Here is a 27,567-nt window from a genome sequence, read left to right on the forward strand (position 1 = left end):
AACCCAGCAAATCATACAGGTAGTCACACCAACATTAAGCAGAAAAAAGGAAGGAAACACACTCAATACACAAGAAAGGAAGGCACTAGAAAGACTAAAAAAGATAAAAACATTATTATCCTACCTGCTTGACAGTCATTCTAAATCGAAGAGACTACATTGAAAAAAGCGAACACACTACTTACAGATACCAAACACTTACCAACAAGTAATGATAGACCCGACCCCATAACTAGAGAACCGAATCACAGCCTTACTCAAAATCTTCATAAATCTGGAGACATAAATAAGACCGACGTCCAAAAAATGAAACTAAATGGATCCAACACACCAGGCTTCTACGGATTACCCAAAATTCACAAACCAGGAGTCTCACTCAGACCCATAGTCTCACTATCTGGAACACCAACTTACAGATGAGCCAAGGAGCGACACTGAAGACTAAAACACTTAGTTGAAGACTCACGCCACTCCATCCACTCCACCCAAGAATTCCTGAAGACCAAAGGCATTAAGATAGAACAGGATGAAATAATTTTCTTCTTTGATATAACAGCCCTGTTTACATCAATTAACATTAACCTGGCCAAGGAAACACTGACTACACTATTAGAAGACCCAAAGGCACATACACCAAACACCACCAACTTCTTCAGCAAGGACAATATCGTCAAGCTAGTGGACCTACGCCTTACCACCCACTTCACCTTCAACAACAAAACCTATAGACAAACCAACGGAACACCCATAGGATCTCCAACATCGGGGTTCTTAGCAGAGGCAGTAATGCAGAGACTTGAACAAACAGCTCTTCCAACCATCCAACTCAAGCTTTGGGTCTACTATGTGGATGGCACCTTTGTCGTCACTAAACAAAACAAATTAGAGGAAACCTTCAAGACCATCAATAATACCCTTACTGCCATAAAACTCACTAAAGAGGAGGAAAATAACAACAAACTGCCACTCCTAGATGTCACAGTAGAGCGAACAGCCAATGGACAACTTCAAACCAGTGTCTACAGGAAAACAACACATACGGACCAAATATTGAACTACAGAAGCAATCATCCCAACATCCACAAACAAGCTGCATCAGAACATTATTTCAACGAGCCACCAAACACTGCAGCACAGAGGAACTATGCAGAGCAGAAGAAAATCATCTATACCGTGTATTCAAAAAGAATGGGTACCCAATGAACACAGTCCGCCAATTTCTCAGCAACAAACCCAAATAAGCAGACAAAACACGTCCAGAAACCCTAGCCACTCTCCTCTACATCAAATGACTGCCGACTATTCAGACCCCTTGGCACCATGGTAGCCCACAAACCCACCAACACACGAAAACAGCAGCTAATGAACTTGAAAGACCCTATACAGACAACAAGCAAAACTAATGTAATTTACAAAATACTGTGCAAGAACTGTAACAAACACTATATTGGACAAACAGGCAGAAAACTAGCCACCAGGATACATGAACATCAACTAGCCACAAAACAACATGATCCTCTCCCACTAGTATCCTTACATACAGATAAGAAAGGACACCACTTCAACTGGGACAACACATCCATCCTAGGACAAGCCAAACAGTGACACTCAGGAGAATTCCTAGAAGCATGGCACTCCAACTGGAACTCTATCAACAAACACAAACACAGAGTTAGACGCCATCTAACACCCCCTGAGAAAAAGAACAGGAAATGACAAAACCAGAAGAAATGACTTCATCAACCCAAAGAAACCCAAACATATAAATAGAAAGCAGGAATCATGTACATTGCTTCGCCTGGAGGCCCACTGAAGATGTTACCTAGTAGGGTGACGAATCGTCTGGAAATGAACCTTCCAGCTCAGCGACCAAACTTACATCCAGGGCCCTATTCTCTTTCTAGTTATTCTTTTTCCTTTAATGTACTTAAATACTCTCTTTGGATTCACCCTAATCTTCTCAGCCAAGGCTATCTCATGCCCCCTTTTTGCCCTCCTGATTTCCTCCTTCAGTAAACTCCTGTACTCCCTGTATACCTCCAGAGATTCCCTTAATCCCAGCTGCCTGTACCTGAGATATGCCTCCTTTTTTCTGGTCAAAGCCTCAATATCTCTCGTTATCTATGGGCTCCCTATTCCTGCCAACCTTGCCCTTCACCCTCACAGGAACATAAAGACCTTGAACTCTCACTAACTCACTTTTAAAGGCCTCCCACATGCCGGAGGTCCCTTTCCCTGCAAACAAACTATTCCAATCAACCCCTGCAAGCTCCTGTCTAATTCCAACAAAATTTGCCTTGCCCCAATTTAGAACTTGAACCTGTGGACCAGTTTTGTCCCCCTCCCTAACTATTTAAAAATTAATAGAACTGTGGTCACTGGGCACAAAGTACTCCCCCACTATCACCTGTCCTGCCCTATTTCCCCAAGAGTAAGTCAAGTTTTGCCCCTTCCTGAGTAGGATCCTCTATATATTGCTTGAGGAAACATTCCTGAACACACTTAAGAAATTCCACCCCGTTTAAGCCCTTAACACTCTGGCAGTCCCAGCCTATGTTAGGAAAATTAAAATCCCCTCCGATGACACCCTATTGCTCCTGCAAGTCTCTCTAATCTCCCTGCACATTTGTTCCTCTAATTCCCATTGACTATCTGGGGCCTATAGTAGAACCACAATAACGTCACCATCCCCTTCTTACTTCTTAGCTGTATCCACAAAGCCTCACTTGATGATCCTTCAGTTAGTTCACCTCTGACCACTGCTGCAATACTGGCCTTAAATCAAAAAATACATCCAGCTCCACTCTTTGTACTGCTGGGAATACGTATTTATATTTCAAGACTACCTGGACATGTTCGCGATTGAAGGTTTTGGGGGGCGGGGGTGCGATTTATTGGAAATGAAGCCAGTAATTTAACATGTACTGTAATCCACCTGCTATTTTTAGTGGAAATCAAGCAACTTTGAAGAAGAAGCTAAGCAGCATTTTCAAGAAGATAAGAAACATTTTATTTTAATTACAGGGAAAACATAACTCCAACAAGATCCACGAAACATTCTGGAAATGAAAATCTGTTCTACAGATCCAAGAGTCAGAATGTAGAGAGGTCATCCTGGAAACTGCAGGATCTCTCCTGAAATAATTTTTTAAAAGGCAGCCCTCAATAAGTTACCAATCTGGCAAAACCTGAATTAGGGGACTGTGACCAATTTTCAACAACTCAATCTCAAGTTCATTGAAATCAGAACCGGACATCCGTCATCTATCTATGGTTGACAGCAATTCAGCCTTGTTAACAGGAAATTCAGCAGAGATAAAAAGTCAACAAATTTTATCTTTAATTTCATGATTCTTGGCTGACAAGAGTTTTTTTCTTTTATGTTTGCCTTTTTTTTTAAAAGGAAGAAACCATCATCTCTGCAGAGGTTCTCCATTTTGTGTGGTATGAACGTATCTATGAGTGGGATGAAGGGGGCATATTATTAATGTCAGATCATAGCTTGTCTAAACCAAAGTTCATCACTTGCTTTCACAATAAGCTTTGTTCACAATGAACAGCTTATTTTCAGCTCATTTAGGAAGTCTGAAAGACATTACTTCTGATAGTAGCACTAAAGACAAGCAATTGAATATTTTTGTACTTGGATCAACATTTACATTAATGGTGCGACTGGAGAAGTAGTAGACCCTCATGATGAATGTACTCCTCCTATCACAATCATTAACAGTACAACGAATCAACACAAGAAACACTTAGGACTATTTTCAGCTGGCCTCCAATGGTAAAATAAGTTCTCTCAGGATCAGGGGTGATAAGAAAATTGCCATTACCTATAAAGATATATTTTACCTTGTTCATCTTTCAACTTTAGCTTCTCAATGGCATTTGCTTTGATTTCCGAAACCAGCTGCAATATAAATGAAAAATTCATAGACATGATCGAAGAAATTACATGCCTAAAACAAAAGCCTGCAGTGTATAGTACCTTCAAAACTGTAAAACCCAAGGCACGGGAGGGTTATCAGTGAACATGTGACACCAAATCACACAAGGCCATATTAGAACAAATTAATAAAATTGATCAAAAGATGCAGCTTTAAAGAATAATTTTAAAAGCAAGATATGGAGGGCTTTGTGCCATAGAGTCATAGAGATGCACAGCACGGAAACAGACCTTTTGGTTCAATTCGTCCATGCTGACCAGATACCCAAAATTAATCTAGTCCCATTTGCAGAAGTGGGGGAGGCTGGTACAATTACAGCATTTAAAAGGCATTTGGATGGATATATGAATAGGAAGGGTTTAGAGGAAGATGGACCAAGTGCTGGCAAATGAGGCTAGATTAGGTTAGGCTATCTGGTCGGCATGGACGAGTTGGACCGAAAGATCAGTTTCCATACTGTACATCTCTATGACTAGCACTTGGCCCACATCCCTCTAAACCTTTCCTAATCATATAACCATCCAGCTGCCTTTTAAATGTTCTAATTGTACCAGCCGCCTCCACTTCTTCTGACAGCTCATTCCATACATGCACCACCCTTTGCATGATTAAGTTGCCCCTTAGATCCATTTTAAATCTTTCCTCCCTTATTCTAAACCTATGCCCTCTAGTTCTGGATTCCCCCAACCCAGGAAAAAAAAACTTGTTTATTTACCCTATCCATGTCCCTCATACCTTTAAAACCTCTATAAGGTCATCCCCTCAGCTTCTGACGCTCCAGGGAAAACAGCCCAAACCCTCCAACCCTGGCAACATCCTTGTAAATCTTTTCTGGACCCTTTCAAGTTTCACAACATCCTAAAGGAACGAGACCAGAATTGCACACAATATTCCAAAGGTGGCCTAACCATTACATTTAATTCAGAAACAGCATACTAGATTTACTTGATTGAGTTTGTTCACCTAGGTATCACTTGTACAGTAGCATTAAATAAAACAAATACAATGGTAACTTTGCAACAAATTTTACTTCAAGCAAATTAGCTATTTGGGCACAGGCAACAGAATATCAAATTACAATTCTTTTTAAAGAAAATCAAAAATGAACCTATTTAAATGTACAGTCTAGTAATAAGGAAATCTTCCCTACTTCAGATGTAGCTGTGCACTGCAAACTGATTAAGTTACTACTGATGGGCTCATTATTAAAACTAGGCTATATACAATGTATGGTGTCTTAGTCATGGCTGCCACTTGTAATCCTCACTTGCAAATGTACAAAGGGCATGTTTCTCAGTTTCAAAAGATGGCTAATGAACTCTTGCTTGAAACAACACATTTGGTGAAAACAGTATTAAGATCAATTTTGACTGAGATACTGGAAGGCGGATACCTAGGAAAGACAAAGCTGACTAATACTGAGGAACAATACTCAGATAGGTCTTTGGTCGATAGCAATTTAAGCATGTTCCTGAAAAGCTGTTTACTGGCTTTCCCATACTAGAAGAGTCTCCCATTCTGAATTGTGGAAACAAAGAGTATCATAGTCACGTTTTTATATTGAAAAAAATTGAAATTGCTGGGAAAGCTCAGCAGGTCTGGCAGCATCTGTGAAGAAAAATCAGTGTTAATAGTTCGGGTTTGGTGACCCTTCGGATGGTAGCTAGGAAAATGGGAGTTTATATGCAGAAAATGGGGAGGTGGGGAGAGTGGATAAGGAAATATGATAGGTGGGGATGGAGCCAGAAGAGAGAGAACATCAGTTAGACAGACAAAGGAGCGGTTAACAAACTGGCTAGGCGGGTGAATAATAGTTAATGGGGACTTTTAGTGGCTAACAATGGCTGGTGTGTAACAGCAGACTGTGTGATACCAAGACCAGATTTTGGGGGGTATGGATAAGGACATGCGAGAGCTCAAGCCCTAAAATTATTGAACTCAATATTGAGTCCGGAGGGCTAAAGGATCCCCAGGCAGAAAATGAGGTGTTGTTCTTCCAGTTTGCACTGAGCATCGCTGGAGCACTGCAGCAAGCCTGAGACAGAGATGTTGGCCTGTGTTAAGTGGCAGGCAACTGGAAACTCAGGGTCTATTTTGGGAACAGAATGCTGGTCTTCAGTGAAACGGTCACCCAGTCTACACTTTATTTTCCCAGTATAGAGCAGACCACATTGTGAGCAGCAAATGCAGTAGACTGGATTGTGAGAAGTGCAGGTAAAGTGCTGCTTCATCTGGAAGATGTGTTTGAGCCCTTGGATACTGAGGAGGAAGTAAATGGATAGGTGTTACACCTTCTGCGGTTGCAGCAGAAGGTGCCATGAGGCTGCAGGGGGGTGTTGGGAATTAAGAAGAATGGACCAGAGTGTCCCAGAGGAAATGGTACTTGCAGAAGGCTGACAAGGGACAGGAGGGGAATGTGCATCTGGTGGTGGCATCTTGCTGGCATTGGTAAAAATGGCAGCTAATGATCCTCTGAATGTGGATGCTGGTGGGATGCTAGATGAGGAGAAGGGGAAAAGAATTGTTGGGGAAGGAAGAGAAGGGCTCAGGGTTGAAGTGCAGGAGACAGGCAAGACCCAGTTGAGGGCCCTGTCAACGATGGTGTTGAGGAATCCTCGGTTGAGAAAAGTGGACATTTTCAAGACTCCCTTGTTGCAGTTGGTATCATTGAAACGTATGCGATGGAAATGGAGGAATTGGGAGAATACAGTCTTCACAAGAAGCAGGGTGCGAGCATGTTTAGTGCAGGTAACTGTGGGAATCCATGGGTTTATAGTGGCTATTGGTGGTCAGTCTAGCCCCAGAAATAGAAACAGAGATGTCGAGGAAGGGAAAGGAGGAGTCAGAAATGGAATAAGGTGAAGGCAAGAGCAGGGTGGAAATTGGAAGTGAAATCAATAAATGTTTCCAATTTTGGACGAGAGCAGGGAGGCAGCACCAATGATATCATCAATATACTGGAGAAAGAGTTGGGGGTGGGGGCCAGATTAGGACTGGAATAAAATTTATACAGGCTTGAGGGCTTTCTTCTGAGAAAGCCCTCAAGCCCTCTGAGAAATAATTTGAATGCTTCAGTCTGTTTTGCCTTTTCATCTTGTCAGCCTCAGAGGGCAAGAACAATAGGTACACCTGACTGAGCAAAAATCTCAATTCCTTCACTAGCAACAGGTCAAAATTCTGGACCTCTTTACCTACCCGGGATGTGAGAGTACCTTCGCCATAAGGACTGCAGTGGCTCAATAAGACAGTCCACTTCCACTTTTTCAAATGTGACTAGGGGTGGGGAATAAATGCTGATCCCAGTTTCGCTGGCCAAACACCAAAAAATAATGCTTTTTTAAAAAGATATGATCCTCAAGGCAGCAATCCAAACTGACTCACCCACTATGGAGCCAAGGCTGCCATTTCTTTTCCCTACTCTAATTGCTTGATCGTTAATTTGATGTGTCACACACATTTAAGGAAATTTTCTTTTCAGAAGTTCTCGTTATCAAAATGCTGCTAAATGGAAGCAGCTTGGATCAGTACACAGAATGCTACTTACAGTCTCCATGGTGACTGGAATGGTCACTGTTTTTCCTGCAATCTGCGAGAATTTCTCACCACAGTAATTCTTGACCTGCAGCCAGCTGCGGTCAGCTACAGTTATTGGCATACCATTCGATGAAAGAACACTATAAGGCAGTGGTAAAAATAGAGACTCATTCAGGTTTATTTTATAGACATTCATACACAAAAGAATCAGCTATTGTTCAGTTATTTTCTTGTGTACCAATTACAATTTTATGAAAACACCACCGTTAGTTATCCAACTTCCGAAATATCTTCAGCAACACTTTTGAATTGCGCTGAATATTTTACTCCTTTCAAGTTTGACTACCATCTGTATCCAGTGTATCCTGTTATACAAGAGAGGCTGCAAAACTACTCGAAATTCCCACATCACCCCATAGATCACTCACACGGACAATCAAGTCAGAGAAAAGTTGCCCACATGAATAATGGAATAAAATAATGTGAAATGCTCTTCCAAACTGAGGCTGATAATATGCTCACCAACAACAAGTGAAGCAGACAGAGAACTTATGATTAAAGGAGCAGAGAACTGGCTAAGTGCTGGCAGTGAAGGCACCACCAGGGAGTGTGGAAGCAAGACCCAGGAGCTGCGAGTTAGGTGCTAAAAGCCAGGGGCTGAGGACTGTTGCCAAGGGCCAGGACCAGGAACAGGAACAGCCATTTTGTTGACATTAGGAGGAGGAAGTGGAGGGCTATTTTCCCCTGAAATGATCCACTGGGTTTGGGAGGGATTAATGATGAGGAAGTAAGTGCAAAGGGTTAGAGGAGACAGGAAGGTCGCAAGAGATCTGGATGGAGGAAGGGAGGCTGGAACTGTCTTCTGGCTTAGACTTCAAAGTAACACTCTTCATTACATATTAATACCAAATACTGCTATGCATGCTTATCACAGATGTACTTAGTCCAAACTCATAGTTGCATTAGGCAAGGACAATGCCACCTTCTTCATGTGCTCATGTCAATGTGCACATGAGACTTCCAATGCAGACTGCTAAATTCCCAGCAAGTGTATTATGATCTATCTCCACCTATTTGGTGCCATTTAATACTATAACATCATTACAGGGTCCTCTGCCTGTTCACAGCACCAGCAATACACGTGCTACTTGAATGATCCATCTGGGTGGGACAACTAGTTAATAGTTGAAAACAGTTGGATCATACATAAGATCATAAGACATAGCAGCAGAATTAGGCCAATGTTCTGGGGACAGGGGTTTAAATCTCACCATAGCAGATGTTGAAATCTAAATTCAATTAAAATTTTGGAATAAAAAGCTAGTCCGACTGTCAATCATCATGAAAACTTCATTAAAGGCCATTAATAACCTCAAATAAAATTTCATACTTAGTGAAAGAAATCTGTCATCGTTGCAGGATCTGGTATACGTAACACAATAAGATGTAGGAATAGAATTCAGCTCATCAGTTCTGCTCTGCCATTCGATCATGGCTGCTTCGTTTCTCAACCCTATTCTGTCATCTCCCTGTAATTCTTGATCCTGTTACCAACCAAGAACTTATCTACTTCTGTCTTAAACACACTCAATGACTTGGCCACTACACCCCCTGTGGCAATGGGTTCCACAGATTCATCACCCTCTGGCTGAAAAAATTCCTCATGTCCATTCTCTCGGAGGCTGTGTCCTGGGGTCCTAGGGGAACTGCTTCTCCACATCCACACTATCCAGGCTATTTTCCAGCCCTCTGGGGCCCTCCCTGACTCCAGTGATTCCTGAAAGATCACTACCACTGCCTCTACAATCTCCTCAGCTATCTCCTTCAGGACTCTGGGGTGTAGTCCGTCTGCTGCAGATGATTTATCCACCTTCTGATCTTCAGCTTTTCTCGCAATCTTCTCCTTAGTGATGGCTACTATACTCACCTCTGCTCCCAGCTCTCCTGAAGTTCTATTTTGCTGCTGATATATTCCACTGTGAAAACTGATGCAAAGTTCAGTTCCTCTGCCATTTCTTTGTTCCCCATTACAACTTCACCAGCCTCATTTTCCAGTAGTTCAATGTCTCTTGCCTGTCACTTATCTTATGGATATATTTAAAAAAAAAACTTTTGCAATCTTCTTTTATATTACCTACTATTCCTTCCCTCACTTATTGCTTTTTTATTTATCCCCAGCAAAGGCTTCCCAATTCTCTGGTTTCCTGCTAATCATCATGACATTGTATGCTTTTTCCTTTGCTTTTCTGCCGTCCCTAACTTCTCTTGTCAGTCATGGTTGTCTTGTCCTCCCTTAGTATCATCATCTTCCTTTGGATGAACTTCTGCTGTGCCTCCCAATTGCCCCCAGAAACTCCTGCCTCATTACACATCACCAAATCCAGAATTTCCTGTTCCCTCATAGGGTTCGGCACAAGCTGCTATATAAAAAAAACTATTGCATTGATATTCCACTTATTCCTTTTCTTGAGAGCTTGATTTTCCCAGTCCACCTGCATTTGAAGAACCCCATGATCAGTGTAATTGTGCCTTTCTTACATTCCTTTCCTATTTCTTGATTTACTTTCTTCCCCACATCTAGACAATTCCTATCAGGTCTTTTTTTCCTTTGTGGTTCCTCACGATTACCCACACAGATTCTACACCTTCTAACTCCATACCACTTCCTGCTTTCATTTAACTTCATTTTTACTAACAAGGCCTGTTCTTTTGATAGAATGCGTATCCTTGATTATTTAGCTTCCAGCCCTGATCGCCTTGTGACCATTTGTCTGTGATTCCCACAAGATCGTACCTGCCAATTTCAATCTGCACCAAAGCTCATTTATCACGTTCCCAATAAAACGTGCATTTAAGAAAAAACCCCCACAGTCCAGCGCTGACCGCCTCCTCTTCTCATGGTCTGCCCCTCATCTGCTGTGGTGGTTTAGATTCCTGATCCTTTCCATACTCTGTCCTATTACTTGTTCTGGAAACTTTCATAAAGCTCTGCTGAGCCTTCTCTTCGCTCTCCCACACCTCCAATCACCTTTACTGTTCTCCATAAATTTTCCATGCAACTGAACCAACCCCAACCCTCACTTCCACACAGCCCACATTGTGCGATCCGCCAGGACTCTGGTCCCAGCTTGATTCAGGTTCTATTGTGTCAGCGCAATTCCTTCCTTCCCCAGTACTGCGTCAAATGCCCCACAAATTCAAACCCATTGCTCCCACAACAATCTCTGAGCTACACATTTATCTCTTTAATCTTGTTGACCCTGTGCCAATTTGTTCATGGCTCAGGTAGCAATCCAAAGATTACCTTCTGGGTTCTGCTTCTTTAGTTTGGCCCCTAGTTGCTCATATTCCCTCAGCAGATTCCTTTTCATCTTTATACCCATATCATTGGTTTGGATGTGGATCATGACAACTGGATCTTCTCTCCTATTCCCACTCCATGTTCCTCAACATCCGACATGAGATAACCTGAATATGGCACCAGATGGGCAACACAGCCATCGGGTCTCTCGATCCTGACCAAAGAGAACAGTGTTTACTCCCCTAACTATACTATCCTGATTACAACTACATTTCTCTTTTCACCCCCCTCTTGAATGGCTCCCTGTACCATGGTGCTATGGTCAATTTGCTCATCCTCCCTACAGCCCTCATTCTCATCCATACAGGGACTAAGAATCTTAAACCTGCCAGACCAACTCAAGGACCAAGGTTTCTTCAGCACTATCTCCTGTATCCCTCTACCTGCCTCACTGGTAGTCACACCCTCCTGTCCCTGGCCACTGGTCAAATTTGAGGTAATCAATCGAGGAGGTGTGACTGCGTCCTGAAGCACAGCATCCAGGTGACTCTCCCTCTGCCTGATGTGTCACAGTGTGCAAAGATCAGACTCCATCTCATCAACTCTGAGCTGCAGTTCCTCAAGCAACCAACATTTGCTACAGATGTGGTCAATACGAACCATAATGGGATCCACAGGCTCCCACATAATTCAGTTACAACACATTGCCTAGCCTGATACAGAATCATGGTGCACTGAAGGGGGCTGTTTGGTCTATCATATCTGTAACAGCTTTCTGGTATCTTTTGGACCTTTCTTTCCCCACAACCCTGCAAATTTCTCCCTTCAACTATTTTATCCCAACTACCAACTCAATTATTTTCTGATTATAATTTTAAACAGGACAGGACCTTGCTTTTGTTCTTATCAAACAGAGTCTTCAGGATTGAATCCTCAACTTCTGTCAAAAGGGAAAATAACATCAACTGAAATATGCTGTACAAGCTCTTTATAGTGGATTCACACCAAATGGTAATTAATGTTCTGTCTTAGTTTTCAGAATGTGCAGCAATTAGGAACATACTGCCTAATCAATATGCAAGGCAAGCATAAGGGAAATTAAAGGAGAACATTATTAGGAGTTAATCATTTTTGTTTTTACATAAAGAGCCAGGCAATACTACAGAGTGAAAAAAAAAAAGAACTGACAATAATGAAGCTTTAAAGCAGACCAACAATTCAGCAATCACTCACCTCAGGTTGCAACACTTCTGGTCTGATACTAATATAGTATCACCATCTTTCAACCTTAGATCCGCAAGGGTCTTGTGGCCATCCTCAGCATCATATGCAATCCAGTTTGTGGACCCTTTATTCTCCAAATTCTTTTTGTAATAAACTGTCAGCTCCTCTGGAGAAATCCCCGTCGACAGAGCTAGACTGTTTCGTGCAGAAGCCAGCAACGTGTTCCGTGTGAACACCTTTTGCATCTCTATGAACTGCACCATCTCGGTTTCTGATTTGCTCTTCAGTGTGGGACACAATATTTTAAGCATCATAGGTTCGAACTCCTCACCAACATGTATCACCACTCCACAAACCTGACAATAGAACAGATGTAACAAGTTGCTCGCTATTCACTTGCCTAACTTAATTATGTATCTATAATCTCTCTAAATGTAAAAAAGCATCATCAGGTAAGAAATAAACAAGCAACAGAACCATTTGATTTGGGGAACTTAAACAAGGTGAAATGAAACAAAAAGGTGAGCAACCAAGTGCAACAGAAAGTAACAACGGAAATATGCATGGTAGAAACACACTGCAGCAAGTGTTACTTAGCCCTGACACATTCATGTGCAAGATGGAGCAACACAGTGGCTCTGTGGTTAGCACAGCTACCTCACAGCACCAGGGACCCAGGTTTGATTCCGCCCTCGGGTGACTGTGTGGAGTTTGTACGTTCTCCCTGCGTCTGCATTGTTTTCCTCTGGGGGCTCCGATTTCCTCCCAAGTCCAAAGATGTGCAGGTCAGGTGAATTGGCCATGCTAAATTGTCTATAGTGTTAGGTGCATTAGTCAGAGGGAAATAGGTCTGGGCAAGTTACTCTTCGGACGGTAGGTGTGGACTTGTTGGGTCAAGTGGCCTGTTTCCACACTGTCGGAAATCTAATCTAATCTAATCTAAGATATTACACACAATTACATAAATATACATACTGGCACAAATCTCGCACCTATTATGCAGTTGTCACACTCCAGACAATACATTCTGAAGTTTACAAACTGTTGCATCTGCTGTTTGGTTCAGGAGGAGCTACAAATATATAAATTTACCCAGTTGTAGAAGGGCCATATTATAGTAACTATCCTCTAGGTGTCAGACATGACTCTGCAGAACATGATCTCTCCACTAAAGATTGTGGATTCAAGCCCTCATCAGAGATTTATATACAAAATCTGATGAAATACTGCATGGCCATCTGGACTGTCTTTTGGATGAGACATTAAATGAAGACTACAGTTTGCCCCTAATCTGGATGAAAATGGCCACTTGGACCCAAGAGAAGCAGAGTCAGGAGTTAATTCAACGTCAGGACTGACAGAGGCCTCAAATAATATTCCCAACAAAAATTATCACATTGCAGTTTACAGGATTCTGTTGTACACAATTAAAAATCACACAACACCAGGTTATAGTCCAACAGGTTTATTTGGAAGTACTAGTTTCGGAGGGCTTCTCCATCAGGTAGCACTCCGAAAGCTAGTGCTTACAAATAAACTTGTTGGACTGTAACCTGGTGTTGTGAGATTTTTACCTTTGTCCACCCCGATTCAACACCAGCATCTCCACATCACACTTCAAATTACACACTTCAAAAATACTTCAGTGGAAGTGCAGCACTTGGGCATGTTATGGGATTTGAATAAATGCTAAATGTTAAGTTTTTCATTTCCAATCTGTGAAAAACATTATGGGAATATATTTTCTAGTTGGAATGAAAGATTAAGAATTATCACTATCACACAGTAACAGGATACTATCACAAGAAATTATATTCTGCATTTATCTAACACTGCACCTGGAAGGTATTCATTATATTCTTTTTGACTTCTACATGACCTGTTATTCTACTCCATATTCAGACGTGAAAGGCAAAGTTGTTTTTGTTCTCTTCCTCACTACTGTTAGTAATAACTCTGAAATTAGTAAGAGGAATAATCTTAATGATAATCTGAAGAGGAAAAATCCATGCATATCAGAATCAAATAATCCCTATAATGTGGAAGCAGGCTGTTCAGCCCATCATGTTCATACCAACCCTCCGAAGAGCATCCCCATCCTATTCCCATGGCTAATCCACCTAGTTTGCCCATCCCTGGACACTATGGGCAATTTAGCATGGCCAATCCACCTAACCTGCACATCTTTGGCCTGTGGGCAAAACTGGAGGACCCAGAGGAAACCCACGCGGACACAGGGAGAACATACAAACACCACATAGGCAATTGCCCAAGGCTGGAATTGAACACGGATCTCCGACACTGTGAGAAGAGCTAATCAATGAGCCATCATGCTGCCCATGCACCCAGTCATCACAAGTGAGATTCTACCCAAATTTCTTTTGTTGTGATTGCAGTTTCTTCAGCATAAGGAGCACATTTTCTATCAAGTCATTCACCTTCCCAACAGAATCCATAGCATGCATATGTGGAGAGGATTGTGAAGGTGTTAAAGCCTACACATTTGACTGTCTGGTTTAATATTGTCTTATATAACATGTGTGCAATTTCACTTCATAAAGTTCTTGTGAAGCACCTGTAATTTTGTTTCATCATGATAAAAGGGACGCAAATACAAATTGGTGGTTTGTGTGTGCATGTGTATGCGTTGGTGAGTTATATGGGGTGAAAGTCAGAGAAATGGAGCATGTGCATACAACTTGTATTCATGCAGCATCTTTAACATGAAGTATACCTGTGAAGTGGAGATGCTGGTGTTGGACTGGTGTGAACCAAGTCAGAAGTCACACCACACCAGATTATAGTCCGACAGGTTTATTTATAATCACAAGCTTTCGGAGTGCTGCTCCTTTGTCAGCTTGAAATTTTAAATAAAAGTGATGGACTGGTGTCATGTGACTTCTGATTATGACTTATTTAGTGTTTTTCCAATAAAGACAAGAAACAGACTCAAAAATAGGGCAAATGAAGTGAATGTGTAAAAATTTAAGACATTTATGGAGAGAGAAATCGGTAGGGGTGAACAGCAGTACCACAAATGCTGGGGTAAAGGAGTGAATGTGTATGAAATGACAAAATCAGAGGAATAATATAGGAACAGGTGAGTGTTGCACATGGAAAAGTATCAAAGTTGGAGCACATTGCAGAGAAAGGGTGGGACAAGTCCATGAAGGAGACAACTATTTTAAATTGACTTGATTTATCTATTTATCTAGTCATTCTTTTACAGGAATAAAAGAATGACTAGGGTAGGAATAGGTCCAGTCAAGGATAGTAGTGGGAAGTTGCATGTGGAGGCTGAAGAGATTGGGGAGACACTGAATGAATACTTTTCGTCAGTATTCACTCAGGAACAGGGATTTGTTGCGGATGTGAATACTGAATCACAATTAAGTAGAATGAATGGCTTTGAGGTATGTAGGGAAGAGGTGTTGGAAATTCTGGAAAGGGTGAAAATAGATAAATCCCCTGGGCCTGATGGCATTTATCCTAGGATTCTCTGGGAAGCAAGGGAGGAGATTGCAGAGCCATTGGCCTTGATTTTTATGTCCTCGTTGTCTACAGGAGTAGTGCTAGAAGACTGGAGGCTAGCAAATGTGGTTCCCTTGTTCAAGAAGGGGAGTAGGGATAACCCTAGTAACTATAGGCCGGTGAGTCTCACTTCTGTTGTGGGCAAAGTCTTAGAGAGAATTGAGGAGAAAGTGAGGTCTGCAGATGCTGGAGATCAGAGCTGGAAATGTGTTGCTGGAAAAGCGCAGCAGGTCAGGCAGCATCCAGGGAACAGGAGAATCGACGTTTCGGGCATAAGCCCTTCTTCAGGATACCGAAGTCCCTCCTCCCTACCTTTTATCTTAGCCTGCTTGGCACACCCTCCTCATTCCTGAAGAAGGGCTTATGCCCGAAACGTCGATTCTCCCGTTCCCTGGATGCTGCCTGACCTGCTGCGCTTTTCCAGCAACACATTTCCAGCTCTTAGAGAGAATTGTAAGGGATAGGATTTATGAACATCTGGATAGGAATAATGTGATCAAGAATAGTCAGCATGGTTTTGTGAAGGGCAGGTTGTGCCTCACAAACCTTATTGAATTCTTTCAGAAGGTGACTAAGGAGGTGGACGAGGGGAAAGCGGTAGATGTGGTGTATATGGATTTTAGTAAGGCGTTTGATAAGGTTCCCCATGGTAGGCTACTTCAAAAAATACGGAGGTATGGCATTGAGGGCGAGTTGGAGGTTTGGATTAGGAATTGGCTGGCTGGAAGAAGACAGAGGGTAGTAGTTGATGGTAAAGGTTCATCTTGGAGTGCCGTCACTAGCGGTGTTCCGCAAGGATCTGTTTTGGGACCATTGCTGTTTGTCATTTTTATAAATGACCTTGAGGAGGGGTTAGAAGGTTGGGTGAGCAAGTTTGCGGATGATACGAAAGTCGAAGGAGTCGTTGACAGTGAGGAAGGATGTGGCAGGTTACAGCGGGATATAGATAAGCTGCAGAACGGGGCAGAAAGGTGGCAAATGGAGTTCAATGTAGCTAAGTGTGAGGTGATTCACTTTGGTAAGAGTAACAAAAAGATGGGGTACTGGGCTAATGGTCGGATACTTGGTAATGTGGATGAGCAGAGGGATCTTGGTGTCCATGTACACAGATCTTTGAAAGTTGCCATCCAGGTAAATAGTGCGGTGAAGAAGGCATATGGCGTACTGGTTTTTATTGGTAGAGGAATTGAGTTCCGGAGTCCTGAGGTCATGTTGCAGTTGTATAAGACTCTGGTGCGGCCGCATCTGGAGTATTGTGTGCAGTTTTGGTCGCCATACTATAGGAGGGATGTGGAGGCACTGGAACGGGTGCAGAGGAGGTTTACCAGGATGTTGCCTGGTATGGTAGGAAGATCGTATGAGGAAAGGCTGAGGCACTGGGGTTGTTTTCATTGGAGAAAAGAAGGTTTAGGGGTGACTTGATAGAGGTGTACAAGATGATTAGGGGTTTAGATAGGGTTGACCGTGAGAACCTTTTTCCACGAATGGAGTCAGCTATTACGAGGGGGCATAGCTTTAAATTAAGGGGTGGTAGGTATAGGACAGGTAAGTTCTTTACTCAGCGAGTCATGAGTTCATGGAATGCCCTACCAGTAGCAGTGGTGGACTCTCCCTCTTTATGGGCATTTAAGCAGGCATTGGATAGGCATATGGAGGATAGTGGGCTAGTGTAGGTTAGGTGGGCTTGGATCGGCGCAACACCGAGGGCCAAAGGGCCTGTACTGCGCTGTATTCTTCTATGTTCTACTGTCACATATATACACTGGCAGATAGAATGGGTGTTGACACTGCCAGACTCTGAAGTCTGATATCCACAATATTATTTCACAGATTGAAATATTATGCATCCTAGCTCAGGCTACAATCTGATACCGATCAGCTGGTAAATTGGATAGAGCAACGGCAGATGGAATTTAACCTTGAGGAGTGCATATGTATTTTGGGAAGTCTAATAAGGGAAGGATGCGTACAATGAATAATAGGCACATCAGGAGCAATGTTGGACCAAAGGGATCTTGGTGTACAAGTCCATAGATCCCTGGTGGCACAGATAGGCAGGGTGGCAAAGACGGCTTACAGGATGATTACCTTTTTTAACTGAGGCATAGAGTATAAGCGCAAGGAAGTCTTGTTACAACTTCATAAAACATTGGTTAAGCACAGATGGAACAGTATGTGCAGTTCTGGTCACCATACTATCAGAAGGACGGGGCGCAGAGGAGATTCACCAGAATGTTCTTCAGATGAAGAGTCTCCAATACATGGAGACACTGAGGGGCAGGGGGATTCTGACTGCAATATACTGAATTATGAGTGGGATAGAATGGATCACAAGAATCTCTGCCCCATGGCAGGCACTTAAGGGTACAAGTTTAGGATAAGGAGCAAATGCCTTAGAGGAGAACTGAGAAAACATGTTTTTTCATCCAGAAGGTTGGAGATATATGGAATATGCTGTCCAAGAGGGTGGTGGAGGCAGATACTCACAGAATATTTGAAAAGCAAATGGATAATTACTGAAAATTCTGAGGCATAATAGGCTATGGGATTAGTGCAATTTGGTGTTTCTTGGTCAGCACAGACAATGTGGGCCAAATGGCTTGTTATTATGTTGAATGACTCTGACTATAATAAGAGTCATCTCGAACACGGAACACTGACTTGGTTTCTCTCTCCACAGATGGTGCAAGGTCTGCAGAGTTTCTCCAGTATTTGCTGTGTTTGTGCCTGCTGATCAATGCTCAGTTTGGGTTTTCCCAGGGCAATTTAACTCCATACTTCATTACAGCCTTTGTGCAAATACAAACAAAAGAGCTTCAACAGGTGAGGTAAGAATGTCCACATAAGACATCGAGGCAACATTTGACTACATTTGGTCTCAAAGAGCACTAGCAAAATTGAAGTCAATGGAAATCAGGGAAAAGATCCCTAAGTGGTTGAAGTCACACTCAGCCTAACAGAAAATAGTTGCAGTTATTGGAGGCCAATCACTTTGCTGGAAGATACAGCTGTAGGAGTTTGTCAAGGTTGTGACCATGTGGACCAACAATATAAAACCAGTAGCTGCAAGAATGGTCAAAGGCTTGGAATTTTGTGGTGAGTAACTCACCTGCTGATTTGCCAAATTCTGCTTACCAAATACAGGAATGTGATAAAATATCCTTCACTTGCTAGTTGAGTGCAGCTCCAACAACTCAACAAACATCCCACTTGACTAGCGTCCCATCACCGCCTTAATTATTCCCTCCCTCTACCACCACCACATTGTGGTGCATCATTTACAAGATGCATAGCAGCAAATTCACCAAGGCATCAATAACAAAATCTTCCAAACTATATTCCTTCTAAGCTGCATAGACACACAGCCACTCTGAGCTGCCACGCATGCTTCTGGTTTTGGAAGGTAATGCCAAACACAGACTTTAGAGGTATACACACTCACTGATAATTAAATTAGATGGAGTATTGCTTCCAAACACACAATCTCTACCTCTAGAAGGTCAAAACCAACAGACACACAAGAATACAACCTTCTGTAAGTTCCTCTCCAAATTATATTTAATCCTGCTTTGTACCTACACCACAGTTCCTTCACTGTAATTGGGCTAAGAACTCAAAAGACTCTTCCTAACTGTACTGAGATCATACTTAAAACATATGAATTGCTATGCCTCTAAAAGGCAACTCACCACCACTTTGTCAAGGACAGTAAAAGGTGGGAAATACACATTGGTCTTGCCAGTCATGCACACATCCCAAAAACAGGCAGACAGTCAAAGAAAAAGGGAAGAAAGGAAAGAAAAGAAAAAGGAACAAGTGCAGAATGAGTAGTGAGCATGTATAAAGAAAGACAAAAGATGTTATGAATGTGTACAACGTAAATATAAAATAATTATGGAAAATTAAAGTAAAACAGGAACAGTGAAAGATAACAATTAGCAAAATCATTTTCAAGAATAAACACTATAACATACAGATTCTGATCTAAAAATCGAATGGAGATACTTAAGATGATTATAAGAATTGACAGGGTGCAGAGAATTTATTTCTTACGGTGGCAGGGAATGGAACAAGTGGCTCTCATCTTAAAATCAGAACTAGATCTTACAGAGGTGATGTTAAAAAGCACTTTTTCACATGAAAAGTGGAATAAACCTGGAAGGCTCTCCCCAAAAAGCTGGTCCAGCTCGAAGTCAATTTTTTAAAAAGGCAGAAAAAAATGACGAAGGGGATGCTGGATAGTCTGAATGGCCTATTCGCAAAATCCTACGTCCCCAATGCAGAATAGCTATATAGATATTTGCACCTTATCATCTGATCATGAATATGCTGGGGTGAAAACAGGTATATTGACTTTCATGCACATAAACACTGAAATATACTGCTGTTTGACTTCTAAAAATGTATCTTCCCTTCCCCACACCCCCCCCCCCCCCCCCCCCCCCACTCCATTTTCAGTTCAGACTGATGAGACAAAGGTTCTGTCAATCTTAAAGACTCCCTTGGAAATGAGTTAGAGTAGTTTCAGTTTAAAGGACAAAATTTGCTACAGTTCAGAAATAAACTGAATCTCACATGTAGATGTCATGGTTTGGGAAAGAAAAAGTGAACCACCAAGTAATTCAGTGAGGCATGTTGTTAGGTCAGTGTGGCAAAAAAAATCTTTAGTCAGCACCTAGCTGTGCTGTTCTTGACTCAGCACTGTTTAATGCCAGACCAGAGTACCCAAAATAGAAAACGTTAAGTCTTCCTCGTACTATTAACCCTTATACCTTGATAAGCACAATACAAAAAAAAATCAAAAGCTTGTAGCAATCACAAGCAAATTAATTATTAATTACCTGGCTACCGTTCCATACAAAGAGAATGGCTCCATCCGTGATGCCCAGACTGTGCAAAGAGGTATGGTCCTCTGGGTTGAGAAGGGAGGAAAATGCAGTCAGTTCTTAGCTTGGAATGTGATTACATCCTATTACTCACTTCATAGTGCTGGTGAATAATTCCTAGCATTGCTGCATTACATTCATCAATTATGTTGCAACAGCAAACATTAAAATTACAGGCTTTGCCACACAATTATAGCCAGCAGTGGTCAGCCAGCATAGTTGTCTAGATGGTTACAGAAGTTGAGAAGTTTATAATAAATGTAGTTTTAATTGTACCAAACTACACTATTATCAAAAAAAAGGTTAGAAGTTCACTGAGGTACCACACAAATTCACAAACCTTTCCACTAACAAGTCCTACTGGTTTATTATTTGTATATTGCTATCACTGCCACACTTCACTAAAAATCATTGATAGTTAGGAAGGATAATGTTGTCTCAGAGAGGTTGGAAATGATAACGTCTCAAATGAAGAAATTAAGATCCATGCTATTAAAACTAAAAAGCACTAACTAAAGTCTAGCGAGGAATGGTTTGAAGATTTAACCATACATTTGGCTAGAAATGGTCAAATGTTTGATACTGCAATGAAAGAACCAGGGAAATGACATGCAATAGAAAGCAACCAAGAATTTACAGGATTTACAGGATTAGGCTAACATTCTGGTGTTTTAATCCTTTTTGCTTAAAATAGGAAGCATTTTATTTTGCAGAAGCTCCCTAAGGGTATTAAAAAAATTCAGTAGGATTATGGCAAGATGAATTACACAAAGTCTCCCACATTGTATGAGACAGAAAGAAAATAATTCTGAGCCTAAGTTTTCTGACTAACAATATAGAAGTGATGTGAAAGTCCCATTGTTGTACTAGGGTGGACAAGTCAAAAGTTACATGACTCCAGGTAATAGTCCAACAGGTTTATTTGAAATTACAAGCTTTTGGAGTGCTGTTGAACAAAAGACAATAGGCACTCCAAAAGCTTGTAATTTCAAATAAACCTGTTGGACTATAACCTGGCGTCATGTGACTTCTAGCAATATCGAAGACAGCTGCTTTGCAACTGCTGTCGGTGACATATGTTTTCCAATTCCCATGAATTGCTTTTACATTTGTTTTTTTTTCTTACCATGGAAGGTCTCATAAAGGTGAAGACCAACAGGCAACTGCTTGGCAACACTGATCACCATATCACCTTTCCAGAATTCCAGCAGCTGCAATGAGACATTGGTGGTCATATTGTGTATAAATATATTAATTAAAGATTCATTGACTACATCTTATGACTTAATGAATGGAATAGATGTCCAACCTCAGGTTCCAGTCTAACCCATTACTAAACTATAGGCAAGAGGTGGACAAGAGTATTGGGGGAGGAGGTGCTGGAGGAAGTGGAGTTGCTGGAGGGGGAGAAGGTGGTGGAGCGGGAACAGGTGGTGGAGTGGGAGAAGGAGGGGGTGAAGGAGGAGGAGGTGGTGGAGGGGAAGTGGAGGAGGGGGAGGATGGGGGAGCCAAATTAAGCACTGTTTGAAGCAAAAGGAAAATTCCATAAGCAGTACTGATAATGCCTAAATAATCTATTTTACATATAGGTTGGTTAAGAGATAAATATGGGTCAGGATGAAATATCCCATTGTCTAAACAGCTACAAATGTAACCTGTCGAGAAAAAGCACAGTTAATATTTTGGGTCCAGTGATCCCTCTTCAGAACACTGGACTCAAAACTTCTGCCTTTTCTTCACAGCTACTGCTGGACCTAAGCTTCTCTAGCATTTCCTGTTTTTGTTTTAGATTTCCAACAATGGCAGGTCTTTATTTTATCAGCATTTAAACGGTTATTAATAATAGCATTATTCAAAACACAGCATTTCCTGATGGAAATAATATAATCTGACGTTGTGTCAACATTGTTACTATTCAATAATTATCCAATTCCCCCTTAAATGCCTCAACTGAACCTGCCTCCACCTTGGACTCCAGATCATGAGATTCTACTCATTGCGTATACAAGATTTCTCTCATCACATTACTACATTTGTAAATCATGCTAAATCTCTTGTTCTCTATCGTTTAACAAACAGGAACAATTTGTTCCTATTCACTCTATCCAACTCACAATTTTGAAAACTTTTATTTGGATTTCCTTTTAGCCTCTTCTCCCCAAGAACAGTTCTAACTTCTCTAATCTCGCCTCACAACTGATTGTGAGTTTTGATCCCTGGGAACTATTTTTGCAAGTTATTTCTGCACTCTCTCCAGCGTGTTTGCATTTTTCCAATAGTTTGGCATCCAGAACTGTACACAACATTCCAACTGAAGTCCAACAAGTGTTTTATACAAGTTCACTATCACACCCCTGCTCTTGTACTCTATTAATAAAAGGGTAGGATATTGTATGCTTTATTAACTGCTCTCTACCTACCAGCCACCTTCAATCATCAATGCATACATATTCAGATCCTTTTGCTCCTGCAGCTCCTTAAGTACACAAACATGGTAAATAGTGACCCAAAAATGTACCTCAACAGATTTCGATACCCATTTGCCTCTTCCAAACTTAAAAACAAGCGTACCCTTTAACCAGAGGATTTAAGATCATTATTAAAACAATCCAGAAGGGCAGCTTTCTTTTATGCAACTAATTTCTGGCTGCCTAATGAGTGCTGGAAGCCAGATTCGATCTAACTTTTCCATATTAACATGTAAAGGAGAAATTTGAAGAGCGATGTGGAAAGTGTCAGAGGACAGTGATTATCTGAATGGCCCTTCTAAAGAATCAGCACAAGCAACAACATCAGGATAACCTCACTCTGTTTTATTGTTCCAAGAGAATTTAGCAAAATGATTGAGGACGTCATTGGCATTAAGCAATATTCTGCACTTACCTGGAAAATAGTCTGTCTGAGATCACCAATTGTTTTCCTCCTATCAATGGTTATTGTCAGCATGCTGTCCTTCTGGGAAGAAGCTGGGTATAGGGCGCCATTTCGAAATTTATACTCAGGACCCAGATGAAGATGGACTTCAATGTTATTGGTTGCAGAATCAAACTCTGCCCTGGATTTGAAATGCCACAATGAAAACATGTATCGGTCTTTTTATTTTGAAGTGGTTGCGATAAGAAGGCAAATTTTGCACTGGAAACAGCATCCCTTAAGACTTGCTTGATGCTTGAGAGCAGACTGAATTCATTTGATGCAAGGATTTGAATGCCACACGGAAAATGAGATCATTGCATCTCATGTGCCCTGCATCAGAATGAGGGTTCCAGAATTAAACAATCAAACTTCAACATATGTAGCAAAAATGGCCTTGGGATGAAGCAGACAGTAGCAGCACAGACTCATAGAAGAAATGGGTAAGGAACAGAAAGTAGAAAAGAGTCATAAAGAGCTCTTTTTCATACTGGAAGGACATATGAGGGATCAGTTTTAGGACTATGGCTCTCTCTACATTATTTGAAAGACCTGGACTTGGAAATACAGGGCATGATTTACAGATAATGTGAAATTCCAAAACACAGTAAAAAAAAATTGGGAGGATAGTAACAGATTTGAAAAATAGATATATGGCAGAAATATAACTGCAGAAGGCAGTATGAAGATAGATAATATGAACTAAATCATACAATCTTAAATGGGTGTAAGAAAATAGAAATCTGCTACACAATTGTTTGAGGATGACAAGCAAACACTTTAAAAGTAAATCATAAATACTATTAATAGGGACAGAATACAAAATCAAGCACGATTGTTTTTGCTAAATGCAGGTGAGGGATCAGCTAGAATAGAGTTTTCAATTCTGGGCAACAATACTTTAGAAAAGCTGTATCGTGGATGAAGGCCTTCAATCGTGTAGACGGATTACAAAAAGTTCTTACAGAAAACCAATTAAGAAATTGGAATGAAATGTTCAAAATTACGAATCATTTGGACAGAGCAAATGATCAGAAAGTGTTTGCAGTGGCAAAAAAGGCTGGTAATCAGGGGACACGGATTAATGGTGACTGAGCAAAGAATTTGAGGCAATCTAGGTCAACCTTCCTTACACAATGATAGAGAATGCTCTGTCTGAAAGGCTGACAAAAGCAGAGTCAAGAGTAATGTATAAAACAGAATTGGATAGTTACCGGACAGAGAAAAATTACAGAGATACAAGTAAAATTCAGGGGAGCAGAATTAATTTAATAGCTCTACCAATAAACTGACAAATGCACAATGGACCAAATTGCCTCCTTCTGTGATATATGTGAGTCTACAATCCTGCAAAAAGAGTCTTTCAACTTGTCTGTTTAGGATGAATACAATTGTTAAGAAACAAATGTTCTTGTTCAAGTGCTAAAATTTGCGGTATGATGCTGTGTTATAGAAAATGTAACCATCATCCAAATGTCACAGCTTTTTCTTTGATTGCATTGTGTTTAAATTGTACATTATTTGGCAAATATAAAACGTCTATTAAGCTGACATGATTTGTTATCAATTGTGCATGAAACGAAAGCATAGTTTAGAATTGCAGCATGCTAGTTCACTAGTAGATGTTAAAAGGAAATAATAAGCAATGATATGATAAACAGAATTCAAAGGTGCTTCCAACTGCATTATTCATAATCTCCAAGATAACTTCAGAATATCTGTATGTACTTAAATCTGCAACAGTCTAAACTCTAAAAGTTCATTGTCAATTGTGCCATCTGTTAGGTCACTTTCTAAAGCTTTTATTCAATGGTAAAATTTGTGGTTTAGTACTGTTTGCAATTCTTTATGGAGATGGTGCATGTAGTAATCAGATAGTAATCTTCCAAGAGTCCTCAGAAAAGTCCCAGAGGATTGGAGAAATACTAATGTAACACCTTTATTTAAGAAGGGAAGACGACAAAAATAAGCTAACTGGTCCATAGTTAACTAACATCTGATATAGGGCAAATGTTAAAGTCTGTTTCATAAGATGTAATAGCACAGCATTTAGAAATATATAGTATGATCAAGTATAGTCAGCATGGCTTCCAAAGGGAAAATCATGCTGAACAAATTTAGAAGAATTACTTGAGAAAGTAACAAGCAGGAAAGGTATAGGAAAACTGTGGATGCAATATCAGTTTCAGAAGGTGTTGATAAGGTAACACATATAAGCTACTTTAGTGTTGGGGTGAGTAGATTAGCACAGATGGAGAATTCACTAACTAATGGAAGACATTTGGGATAAGAGGAGCATTTTCAGAGTGACAACCTGCTACTGGAGGTGTGCAACAGGGATCAGTGCTGGGGTCACAATTATTTACAACATATCATTCAGGTCATTAATATGTAAGTTCATGTACTACTGTCACATTTATAGAGGACACAAAAATGGGTCAGAAGGCAAGTAGATAATACAAACAAACAGTCTGCAGAGGGGATGTAAACAGGTTAAGGAGGTGAGCAAAAAGTTAGCAGGTGGAACATAATGTGGGATTATGAAGTTATGCACTTGCCTGGAAGAATAGTGAGACTAACATTAATGAAATGGAGAAAGGCTATAGAAAGCTACAGCACACAAGAATTTAAGAGTCTTCATGGATTAAGTGCAAAAAATCACTAGTATAGAAGTTCAGGAAGTAATAGGAAAAGCAAATGGAATGTTGACCTTTATTCAAAGGGAACAGAAGCGTAAAAATTGCAAGGACTTGTTAAAATTAGTTAAGGCATTGGTGAGACCACAGCTGGAAATAACACAAACAGCTTTGGGCCCCTTATCTAAGGACAGATATTCTGGGATTAGACACAGTCCAAAGAAAGTTCACTAGGATGATCCTGGGCACAAAAGGATTTTCTTATGAGGAAACGTTCAGTAGTCTGGGAGAGTCTACGACCAGAGAGCACAAACTCAGAATAAGGGGTCACCCAATAAAGACAGCAATAAGGAGGAATTCCCTTCTCCTAAAAGGCAGTGAACTTGTGGAACTAATTACTGCAGTTGGTTGTGGAGGCTGGGTCATTAAGTATATTCAAGACTGAGACAGACAGATTTTTAATCTTTAAGGAATCAAGGGTTAATCAGCAGGAAAGTAGAGTTGAGGGTCACCAGAGCAGCCATGATCTCTTTGAATGGTGGAACAGATTCAACGAGTTGAACAGTCTACTTCTGCTCCTTTGATTATGGTCTTGTAGCATTAAAGCACAAGTATTCACAAACACTGTGGCTATGACTCACATTGTGTTGTATTACAGAATGAGAAGTATACTTGGTTAGTACAGAATTCAATTCAATCATTCGAGCTTGGAATGCAGCAAGTAGGAACAAAGTAGCAGTTGCCAGAAATCAAATTCACATCATTGTACGCCTTTTAACATGCGTGTTATTGCCAACAAATTTGTAAAGACTTAAATTTGCATTTAAAAGTCTTTCTGTAAATCTTCAAACAGTAACAGTTTTATCAGTACATGTGATATTATTTTGCCTTAATCAAACCCTTGTATATTTCCATGTTTCCAGTTTTAATATAGTAAAAAGACATTTATTTTCTCATTCAAGTATTTTCTCGCACTCTAAAACAGCACAATGTATTTAAAACCGCAAGGCAAGAAGCAAGCACTAACAGTCACAAGGTACGAGCTTCCTCAAGCAAAATCATATGCTCACTTTCGTACTTCTGCAGTCATTTAGCAAAATTGCGCAGAAAAAATGGTTTGTAATTTACTAAGATTGACTATATTAAAATCGAAAGCTGCATTCCAATTTGATTGCGTCTGCACCTTAGAAGAGGACCAAATTTATGTAAGACACGTCACCCTTTTCCTTTAAGTAATTGTTGATAATAGATGTGGCAACTTGGTGGGATTGACTTAGGGAACAACTTGTACTTATAAACAAATTTATCAAATGCATCTCGGAGGAACATTATCAAATGAAAAACAACACAAGCCATGTAAAGAGATAGTAGGTCAGATGATTAATAAGTTCTATACAAAAGGAAGAATTCAAGGAGTCCCTTAAAAGAGAAAGCAAAATAGAGAGGTATGGGGATAGAATTCAAGAGCTTGGGCACTAGACAATGAAAGACATAGCACAAAAACTGGAGCAATTAAAATTGGGTAATTTAGATGTCAATAGACATTGCAAGACTGGAAAAGATGACAGCAACACGGAACAACAACACTATGGAGA

General features: G+C 40.7%; 1 protein-coding gene across 1 annotated transcript in view; it reads right to left on the reverse strand.

Moving 5' to 3' along the window:
• The window catches only part of usp40 (ubiquitin specific peptidase 40), a 135,769-nt gene that overhangs the window by 45,038 nt on the left and 63,164 nt on the right, over window positions 1-27,567 (reverse strand). Inside the window, exons 13-18 of the mRNA XM_087988867.1 lie at window positions 23,307-23,478; window positions 21,550-21,634; window positions 20,379-20,449; window positions 12,016-12,362; window positions 7,492-7,621; window positions 3,853-3,910 (exon numbers count right to left, since the gene is read on the reverse strand). Coding sequence (XP_087844993.1) covers window positions 3,853-3,910; window positions 7,492-7,621; window positions 12,016-12,362; window positions 20,379-20,449; window positions 21,550-21,634; window positions 23,307-23,478 — 863 coding nt within the window. The remainder of the gene's footprint in view (window positions 1-3,852; window positions 3,911-7,491; window positions 7,622-12,015; window positions 12,363-20,378; window positions 20,450-21,549; window positions 21,635-23,306; window positions 23,479-27,567) is intronic.

Source organism: Chiloscyllium plagiosum, unplaced genomic scaffold, assembly GCF_037043375.1.
Source record: "Chiloscyllium plagiosum isolate Xiang-an unplaced genomic scaffold, Cpla_swu_hap1 HiC_scaffold_7, whole genome shotgun sequence".
In the NCBI taxonomy this organism is placed as follows: domain Eukaryota; kingdom Metazoa; phylum Chordata; class Chondrichthyes; order Orectolobiformes; family Hemiscylliidae; genus Chiloscyllium; species Chiloscyllium plagiosum.